Source organism: Bombus huntii, chromosome 11, assembly GCF_024542735.1.
Source record: "Bombus huntii isolate Logan2020A chromosome 11, iyBomHunt1.1, whole genome shotgun sequence".
NCBI lineage: Eukaryota > Metazoa > Arthropoda > Insecta > Hymenoptera > Apidae > Bombus > Bombus huntii.
Window position 1 is genome coordinate 10,355,580 of NC_066248.1, and position 10,683 is coordinate 10,366,262.

The 10,683-nt window shown below is 39.3% G+C and overlaps 1 protein-coding gene across 2 annotated transcripts; it reads right to left on the reverse strand.

The window, feature by feature from the left end:
- Positions 1–354: 354 nt before the first annotated feature.
- Positions 355–10,416, reverse strand: LOC126871169 (DNA fragmentation factor subunit beta). Of its 2 annotated transcripts, XM_050629647.1 has the most exons (6): positions 9,871–10,415; positions 8,578–8,679; positions 6,593–6,725; positions 6,263–6,474; positions 3,696–4,279; positions 355–3,489 (listed from the first exon to the last, which is right to left on the reverse strand). In XM_050629647.1, exons 1-6 carry the CDS (start codon positions 9,925–9,927, stop codon positions 3,330–3,332), a joined length of 1,248 nt encoding a protein of 415 aa, XP_050485604.1. In that variant the 5' UTR covers positions 9,928–10,415; the 3' UTR covers positions 355–3,329. The 2 variants fall into 2 exon arrangements, with proteins under 2 accessions (XP_050485604.1, XP_050485605.1); XM_050629648.1 differs by lacking the exon at positions 8,578–8,679 and having other exon boundaries at positions 9,871–10,416.
- Positions 10,417–10,683: the final 267 nt, after the last annotated feature.

The following is a 10,683-nucleotide window of genomic DNA, read 5'->3' on the forward strand; positions in this document are numbered from 1 at the left end:
TAATTATCAACCACGTGGAAATTTCTGCAAGTATAATTAAAAACACAACCGAAGTTACGATGAAGCGTTCGTCATTTGCGAATTCGAAACGAATTTAGAATTTTACCGGGGCTAGAATATACCAGGATCCCGCGTCCAAATATTTTTCGTCGATCGACGGATCGATTGTATATCGCGACCTTTTTCTCCCGAGAAGGTTCGATGCCATAAAATTTTACGCTTGCGAAGTTACGAACGAGTTCGACGGTCGTTTCAACGCGGTAATTAACCGAATGCAATTAATTCTTGTTCACATCATTTGCAACGCGCGTGAGGGGAATAAAGGAAATGGAACGAAAAAAATTAACGACCAGCTTTCTGTTTCTTTCTTGCTCTCCTCTCTGTCGTCCTCTCGTACTTAAAATATACATTTGCCTAAAATAGAGCTATACAGTCGCTTTACATTGAAAAATAACTATGCTTATACATTGTCTACAAGGAAATATCGCATTTTCGTGCAGTTTCTTTCCTGTTTGGTTGCGCGTATCCTTAATCATGATACAACGTCGTCATTCTTTTTGGCATGATACTTCTCACAAAAATATTAAATCTCTCTCTATTTCTCTTTTGTGTTTAGGAAACATCACGACAACTGGCGATTACTCCTTGAATTTCATTTCTCTTCAGCGTGATTCATAACCGTGCTTGCGCAACCTTTCGTCTTGTTCTTGTTTTCTCCTTCGAAGCGGCATAACGACTTTGATTACATATCAATTTTAAGATAGCTGGCTACTGATCTTGATTGATTAAAGAAATTTCGAGAGATATACGAAATCAATAAACCGCACGTTAATTCAGGATGCTTTACCGATGGTATGTCGCTGGTATACACCTTTTCAAATGAATTTCTCTGATGATAAAGCTGGGATTTCGCGTGCAGCGTACATCGACAAACGATATTGCCACCTCCTCGAAACGCCATCCTTCGATCGATTCCCGACAATTTCGCAAATTTCTGCCCTTAAACTGGAAAGGTGCCAGTGCCTTCGACGCAAAGGAAATTTCTGAGTAATAGCGACGCAAATTTTTAATTGGTCGAAACACAATGATCTGTTATACATAATAGCGCGTACTATTTCAAGCACAGGTCACCAATCATTGATGCGAAACACTCCCGTGGCATGTGCTTCTTTACTACATTGCGAAATTTTATGCAAATTCATATTCTTGTGAACATAAACAGAAGAAATGGATTCTAAATAGTGATCTGTTTCATTTACTGGATATTATAACGAGTATCGTACTTTGAACATTTTGTATATATTTGCATTTACGTACGTTCTGTACATTTTTGCTTCGTTATGTTTGGCATAAATGCATAAATATCCACAGTCTATTTATTATAATATACGTTGCATCAAGGTGACCAAAAAATTATATCAAGTAATTATAAATGTTCTAAGCAAAGAGACGTGTATACGAGGCTCATACACGGCGCTCGATACACAAATAAATTTACTAAATTGCCAACGGTTCTCATTACTCTCTCGTTATTTCTGGTCGTCGTGATCGTCGTCGATAGTAATTCAGATTTTATAAAAAGTTAGTTGAATCGACAATGATTCGTTTCGTAGCGATTAGTCCCGAGAGAGAAGTCGCGACGAAACCAACAAAGTCCGACCGAAATCATATCAAAAGAAGAATTATCAAAAAGATGTAATTCGAATCAGGTCCTTCCGCTAGATATTTCTGTGCCGAAAGCGGCACCGTTTCAGATATATAGCACAAATCTCTAAAACATTTTATAATTTCTTCTGTGTATATATCTAAATATAGTATATGTATACCTTTATATATATGTATACTTATCTATATGTCACGAGCGCAGGATGAGTAGAATATAGTCAGACGATATTTAAATTGCCAAATGAAATACTGAGAATGTCATGCATTAACACTTCCGTAGATCATTATGAGATCTAGAGTATTTATTTAGGTCAAATTGTTGAATTGTGACCCCAATACCCCAATTTCTTTTTAATAATAGAGTAAGCTATTTGTCCTCGATCCATTGATAAAATATACCTTTTTGTTGACAAATGTTATGGCAAATAGAATTACCTGAATTCATTTAGCATTTTTCTATTTTCCAAACAAATCATCATATCGTGAATTGGGCTACCAACATACCTCCGAATTCCATTAAACTCAATTAAATTTCGCATGTCCTAATGCAATTTTTTGCATTTACTATTCAATGTTTCAACATTATCTAACATTTAAGTATTAAATCCCAATGAGACACAATTTCATCATTCTGCACACGCGTCCATAATAAATAAATATATATGTATATGTATTCTCTAAATTCAGTAATGAATATGTATATATTTATATATTTATATAATATATGTATATATATCAGAACTTTGGTTTTGTCTTCGGTGAACCAGTCGAATCAAAAATATCCGAAAGATACTCGATCTTACGGAGCACATTTTTTTTAAAGATAATCTCCAAATGTACCCCAAAGCCAGGTCATCCTCGGACAGCCCCTTTGTTGTAATTTCAACAAGACAATTAACAGTCCTTTAAACGAATCTTTTCGATTCGCCGTAATAAATCCTTTTTAATCAACGATTATTCCGTTGCGCCCAACCCTGTATAATATATTGAGATGCCCCCATGTTGGGAACTCAGATTCGTGATAAAGGAGAAACACCGCCGTTCCGTTGCACTTGTTCAGCAAAATGTCGGTAGAAAGTTTATAGTAGTCGTTAGTACGTAAAGATGTCTTAAAAATGTGATAAAAAAGTTTTCGCGTCAACGGTGCACTAATTTGATTATATCGATCTGTTTTACTCTCCCGGACTTTGTATTTAAATTATCGACGTGCTCGGTTTCTACTTTACCGATTGAGACAGAAATTGTGCGCAAGATATACATACATATATATTTATTCGTCGTTGCAAAGTAGAGATTCTTATCTCGGTATTTTTCGACAGTGTTTCTATCGAACAAATTCTGTTGTGTATGGTGTTTCATGGTAGATAATAGAAAATTGTAATATAGCAAAGTATGTTAGTCTACCATAGAAAGAAAAGATTTCTCGATCTCGTGATCAATATTGCTTTGTTGCTTCGTGGCGCAACGGAATGGAAATCGTATATAACAAATGATAAACTTTGAAATTTTAAATCATCTATCAACAGCAATTTACAATTAAGTATGCTTTTCATATGAAGAGTTGCATTTACACTCAGAGGTTATTTCTACGTGTTACGTATCTTTGATAGCGATTTCCCGTGTCGCTGAAATCTCCTATAGTTTTCCCACATGATAACAACTAATTATTTGTGCGAGCTTTTATCGTGGCATACAATGTGGACCAGCCTCAAGTTCTTCATCGTAAACAGATTGTCATAAATTTCAATGAGGTCTGACTCGTTGGTATTACCCTGGGACGCTAATTTCAGGAGCGATGGGATTATAGACCTGGACTTCTCGATCCTACAAATCATATTTTTATTATTTTTTAAAATAGTACGTGCCAATTTAAGACTGTATTATACAGAATGATTTGAACACCATCATGAAATTGAACTGCTTGTGATAATAATAATTTCAATTAACTAAACGATGATCTCTGAAACATTCTGTATACGGTCAACAAACATAGTAATAATTCGTCATAACAGATCATAAGTATAACTTACTTGTGATCAAAATTCCATGTAGAGAATAAAACAAGTTCTTCCTTCGATCTATAAGGATTGATCTTGTGCTTATCCGGGTAAGAACATTTATCCTCGTTCCACATACCGTAACACCTAAATTCGCCCGTGTGATCGCACAACGCGATACACGCTTTTTTCGCTTTCCTTCTAATCTTGTAAGGACAACTCTCCTCTGCCTCTTCCTCTTCAGTCTTTGTGTCCGAGCTTCTTCCGTTCCTCTTTTTTACACCATCGGTATCATCGAACTGTTCCATCGCTCCAAACAATCTGAAGTACGTACTATCGTCCAACCATTTCAATCTACAGGGACAATGATCGTAACAGGATGACGAATCAAGCTCGTCTGCACCCTCCAACGCTTCGGACTTTGCTCGACTCCTATCGAAATAGTAGCCAAAATAGTGGTCCTCTTTCAGTTGCATCTTAAAGAACGCTATGGCGTACAACAGTTGCTTTCTGGCTCGGGGATCCTTCGTAAATACGTCCGATGATTTGATCTGATCGATCGTTTTATAGAGATAGCCTCGTATTCTATCTTGACATCTACGATGCAAGTACGCTTCCTGTAAAACCATTAATTTCGTTAGTCGATGCATTAATTCAATCGAACGTAATCGAATAACATGGTGCGCGTTCCGTTAGATGGAAAAGCTTATTTGGTTGTGAGAGGAACTCCGGTGAACTAAATGACAACCGCCGCCGTGGACAATCAAAATGGATCAGTATACATTGATATTGCCATATTGTGATTATAATTGCTCTGTAATCAAAGCAGGGTAAATCTATTGTTTTCGATAAATCGCCAACAATGGTTCGTTATTGCGTATCATAACGTGCAATGGAAGCCCAATTATTTGTTGAAATCCACCACCGAAAGTAATTTCAACCGATCCAGTTCGCGATCTACTGTCTTCGTAAAATAATCATGAAACATAATTTGTCGGTGTTAAAACAAATGAATAACCAACGAAGATCATTTCGATAATCTACATATCGCACACGTATAATAATATAATTGTTCGGGATTTTGAGTGGCAGTCCGTTTATGGCTCGGACAGCACCTCTCCCTTTTTTGGGAAATACCGAATTACCTGACCTCTCCGAGCTGTAAACCTGATGACATAGAAGTTAGGGAAACCCCAGGCAATACCAGGTCATATGCACACCCGAGAGTACAGGTAAACCAGGGAAAACCCCCGGCCGGGAAAGCACGATGGACGGAGAGGTTATCAACAACATACTAGGACAGTCATAAACAGAGAGTCGTACCATGCGGGTAAAGTACTTCAGTCTCAACAAGATCTTACAACTGTCGTGTTCAGAACATCAAACTTTGCTCATATACAACAAGTGCAAGTAAAATGCCAAATTGCACTAACACTCAATATATTAAACCTCCTCCACCTGAGCGTTGATTCATTCAAGTTTCGCGATATCGACCGATCAGTTGGACCTGACCGGTCGCTCTTTAGTTGATAATTCGCAACATATTGAACCTCTGAGTCATCAGGTTTACAGCTCGGGGAGGCAGGCAATTCAGAATTTCTCAAAGAAGGGAGAGGTGTTGTCCGAGCCATAAACGGACGGCCATTCAAAATCCCAAACAATAATAACTTTGTATATGACATTGCACATCAATTGGAAGAAAAGAGGTGTGACAAGGACGAAGGCATGTTTCATCAGTAAAGCTGTCGAAGAAATCCGTACCGTAGATATAGGAGATATTCCTAATAGTATAAACATATCGACATGGCCGAGGATTAGGTGTGGGATTTGCGAGGAGTAAGATTCCGTAAAATCGACATCGTGTATTGTAGTCAGCGCAAATTTATTATTTTTTTATCTAGCGCACGTATCCTCTACGAAAGAATTGCGCAATTCAACAGATGAGCTGTAAAAGTGAAATTTTCGCTCGAACATCGCACAACGGATAGATAACCAATTAATTAATTATTCATGTAATCGTTAAATAAAGAGTTGCAAGATTTCGGCGCGAAACTCCGTGCATGATAAATAACAATCTGTCGGAATGCAAGTGCCGTAACGTTAATTAACTCGCACATCGAAGGACAAACTCCCTCTCATTCTATTATATTAGACTATGTCGACCTAGGGCGATTTGTTATAGGTGCGAGGCTGACTTATCTTTGATCGCGTCCTGAATGGTATCTATGGAAAAAAGTTTCTCTAAGGATATGCATGGTAGGATAGTTCGTATTCGTATTGATTCTTTTTACCTTCTCATCTACCATCTATTACCCTGACACATAAATTTCAAGGACAACTTTTAAATGAAAAAGATACAATTTATATCTTTCAAAATATTTCAGTACATAAACTGATTGAAAAGATCAGAAATGTTTCCACCGCCAAACAAAACAGTTAGAGTATAGATAAATTCTTAAATATCGCGCCTTATATAGAGAACCCGATTTTTCTTTGTGAATATCTATAGCGTGCTAAGAAGAGACACGCCATAAAAGAGAAAGTAGACCCTTCGAAAGGGAGCGAAGCGTAAAAATATTTTTGCAGAAAAGAAAACTTACTTTACTCGTACAGTTAGTCTCCAATCCATGAAACCACTCCGGATGTTCGCCCCTGCTACTGAACGCTGTTTTCGAATCGTCCTTGTTCAGTGCGTTATATAGGACGGCTACTTTCGCTTTAAAGTTTTCCGTGAGGAACTCAGACGCTTTCTCGCCGGCAATTAGAAAGTCGATGTTAACACGTCTTAAGATGTCATACAGAAGATCCGCATCTGTAAGCAGAGGATGCATTTTTAAACTTCGTTTATCGCATTTTCAGGTTTCCTATTCAACTTGCCCTTCTATTGTCAAGATATAAACAAGTGTAGGAAGGAAATTAACGGCACTAACCGGTTAACACTTTTTCGCCCGGCTTCTGAAGGATCAACGTCGTCTGAGGTTTCAACGTGGAAAAATATTCTTCCTCGTCAATCAACGAGCCATCAAGTAGGTAGATGTTAATTTCGTCAGGATCGTTCGTTATCTAAAACACGAGGGATTCATCGATGCTAGTTCATTTTCTGTTTCATTACATCGAGTTACGTTGTGGAGGTATAAATTCATTTGTATTTCCCAATAGAGTGGTATCGTACGTTTGAAATACCGTGACATGTTACGTTCTCGAAAGTTTCTCTGATCTATCGTATAATGTTTAATCAAAGCGTAAAGTACATGAAAATGAAAACATATAAAAACTGTTAGGAAACTTTAACTTTGTTAAATCGTCAAGTATCTCTCAAACAGAAAGGATGATTCTTCGTTGTAATTTTAAACAATTATTTTAGAATGATATTTACACAGTAATTGGATCACGTTATTGTCCTTCATTAAATAAAACACATCAGTAATTACTAGTATGTTTTCCAACGCTACGAATGATAATATTGCTTATTTTTGTATTCAATGAATCATGTCTCCCATCGTAACCGTTATATTCGTCGACAGGCAACAGGCAAAGCTGTAGTAACGCATTCGAGCGAACACTGATCCATCGATACTGAGGAAACATAGTCACGGACAGCTAACCTTTAACCGCATAACATTGTCCCCATTAGTTCTTTTTACGCAAGAGAAGAGGCGTAAGGCTGCCCCAATTACTACGAATGAAGCGGCACCGCACCATGAACGCGTCCCGTTTCACGGTGGCGCGCATCGCCGAAATCAATTCTTTCGGAATCACACTGTTACACTAGTTACAACTGTTAAAATTTGTTGGCCGGAAGCTGGCAAGTAGCAAATAGTCGCATCCGCGTGCGCGTCATGGCAAAAAAATCGAAAGATCTTGGTTCCGATGAAAGAAATGGCCATCGGTTCTTAACTATCGGTCCAGTAGACGGTCGACCTTGACATTGACGGGCTACTCCTTGCCCGTGGCCGGGCTGGTTCGATAGAGCTACACGCTGCAGACGAATGTGCTTCGGCCCCAAGGTCGTCCCACAACTGGATTAACCTATACACGACTCACTGGCAAGCGACACGTGCCATGTAAATACTAATTCTCTCCGCCCCATATCTTCGCGACTAATTATTCGCACGTGCCTGCCCACTTCCGTAACGCCCTATCTGAAATCCAGTCTTCTTTTTAAAGGAAGTGGAATAACTAGGTTGACTGTTGTGTAACACCGTTACGTACACATTTTATATCGTATATTAAAGTATTTGATCCATCGAAGAAGTTACACTATCACAGGCTTCTAGTGTGCCCGTTACGATTCTCTACATGGATTCTCCATGCTTGAAAGCGGGGATCAGATTTCACATAACTTAATCGCGTTGATGAATTGTACCAGAATCGCGTTTTACGTTTTTTAGTTATCACGTTTTACGTTTATTTTACGATATTAACATTTCGTTTATTTTTAGTTATTCGGTGTCAAGGAAATATTTAAATAATTCATATAACGAGTTGAATGAAAAAGCGCCGATAAATATGGAGATTTCATATATGACACGTGCTGCTCTGTTTTTCAGTAATTTCACAGGCGGTACAAGGTTGGCCTGTTTTTGGCGCACTTGTAACGAAATACCGATCGCATGAGACAGAATAGTCGGGTGTTACAATTTTCCAGGGGCGTATTATGGATCAGCTGCGAGGCTTTTATGACCCAATTTCAACCAAAAACTTTTGTCATGTCATGTGAAAACGATATGGAATCGCGGAACGGTTTCCATGCAACGCGACGTTCCGTTCTGCCCGTCTCCCTTACTCCCTTTTATTCGTTATCATCTCTCTCTCTCTTTCTCTTTCTCTCTCTCTCTCTCTTTTTCTCCTCGTTTGAATCGTACCATCGGTCGATTAAATAAACGCCGCGAGCGTTAATCACATAGATACTCACGTTCAGCTTTGCGCACGCTTTCCGCTTCAGCTCATGAAGGCTCCTGCAGGCAACACCGATTTTTCGCACGCGGTTTACATCGGTGACCTTGTAGCCTTTGAACTGGAAAACAATCGGTAAAACGCGATGAAAAATTTTTTTTATTTTCTAGCACTTTCGTGCCGAGGTTAAAAACAAATCCATAAAATCTTAGAAAAACCATATGTACGAGTATTAGCGACAAGTATTTAAATTCGGTTTCATTCGTTTAACAAAACTATTCATTCGACTAGATTAATTTAAATTCTCAAACGACTCCTTCAGGTTGAAATACAAATTTGGGAAATCAGCTGACTTTCAACAAATGTATTTCCTACTGTTTCTAGTTGACGAAAGGAAGTTAGCGTCTGGATTAATCGAGCAGAGATTAAACCGCGTCTTTTGCGGAATCATGCAAGAAAATATGCAAATGAGCTGAAGCTTAATCTCTTAATCGGGGATAACGCCTAGATAACGGAGGATAATGAACGAGATCGAGTATTGTGATCACCGGATGTGCAATTGGGCCGATCTCGTTCAGGGTCATGGCTGCGGAAGCGCGCGTGCCATAGTTTCTTCCACTGACCTACATTGGCGACCTCTAATCGCGGTCACTCGGTAATGCAAATAGAATCGAAAGTCGGAAGTTCTACCGGCTGGACGCACCTTGCTACGGTCCGTCCACGCATAAATTATCTATCTGTATACGAAAACACGGAAACGTCCGACTGATTCACTATTTCCTGCTAATGTGCTCTTTATATACAATCTTCTGGTTACGAACAAGTGTTCGAGCCGTGTCAGTACAAAAAGGGAATTTCATGGATTAACACGATCAATCAACTTAATTTATATAGCTGCATGCTTGTATTTTGATAATTCTTTGACGCGACTGATTAATATTTTCATATGACGTATATATTTAATACGTTTGATAAATAAAATACACACAAATTATTTTCATTTGTCTTAAAGAAGGACAACGTTAAACAACTGGAAACATCAATACTCTTTTATTACAAAAATTGCCTTCATTTATTATTCCAATAAACGATATCGCTACATGTAAACTCGATACAATATCACGAACAAATTGTTGAAAAATAAAGAGAGCACGTTCCAATGACTAACGCTGGATAAGCCGTTCATGCGTTACAAGCAGGGAAGAAGAAAAGAACAGAGAACACAGAGATATTACTAGCGTGCGCAACCGGTGAACAAAGCTCATGCATACTTCGTTCGGGACGCGCGGATCAGGTGCGATTCTTTATTTACCTCGTTCGTAGTCGGTGTCTCGGTGAGCCGTCGAAAACAGTTGGCGATCAGTGACATGATCGACGTACTCCGTGCCGACCGTAATCACAGAAGGCGTGGGGAAAGAAGATCGTGTGCAAGAAGAAAACGTAAGACGCGCGAAACAGCTGGTATACTTCGGATCCCGACCTCTTCTTTCTTCGACCGTGACAGTGGTACGTTTATCGGTCAGCGGACGGAAGGGGAATCAACGGATGCCGGGAGTTGAATAAGCCTGGAGAAGAGTGGGGAGAGAAGAAACGAGGAATAGTGCTTAGCGTTGGAATGTGGAGTCAGCGGATAGGAAGTATTTATACGCCGGACAGAGAAAGAAGAAAGAAAGACAGACAAGGAGAATATTAACAAAGCCGTCCCGAGGAACTTGTTTAATCGCCGCTTTCGCAGCGACAACGCACGAATACTCGCTAGTAACAACGAAGAAGAAGGACGAGAAAATATATGTGGAGCGAAAAGGAATGGTATCTATCGTCGATGGATTACGGGGAAGGAATGGCGCGACAACGCGACGCTCTTCGCTCGGGCCTGAAATGAGAGAATGCACCGGGAAATGCGCCTGCGAACTGTCAGCTGATCAGGCAATCGTGCTTCGCTCTCCCGCGTAGATGTCGCCACTAGACAAAACTATAGCTATCCTGTCCACTGATATGTATGTTTGGATACTTACTCTTCTTGAACCTCGCAGCACTCAACACTTTGGATCACTAATGGATAAGAGGTGATTGAAGGGGAGTACACGAGAAAGAAGTTCACCAGTCGAACGTTAGTGTCGCCACA

Bases quoted from the DNA above. Each gene is read 5' to 3' on its own strand.
- LOC126871169 (XM_050629647.1), bottom strand. From the start codon at position 9,927: ATGTCACTGATCGCCAACTGTTTTCGACGGCTCACCGAGACACCGACT. The intron at 6,475-6,592 runs GTTAGTGCCGTT...CTCTGCTTACAG, and splicing joins GGGCGAAAAAGTGTTAACCG to ATGCGGATCTTCTGTATGAC. The intron at 3,490-3,695 runs GTAAGTTATACT...TATGATTTGTAG, and splicing joins ACATGGAATTTTGATCACAA to GATCGAGAAGTCCAGGTCTA.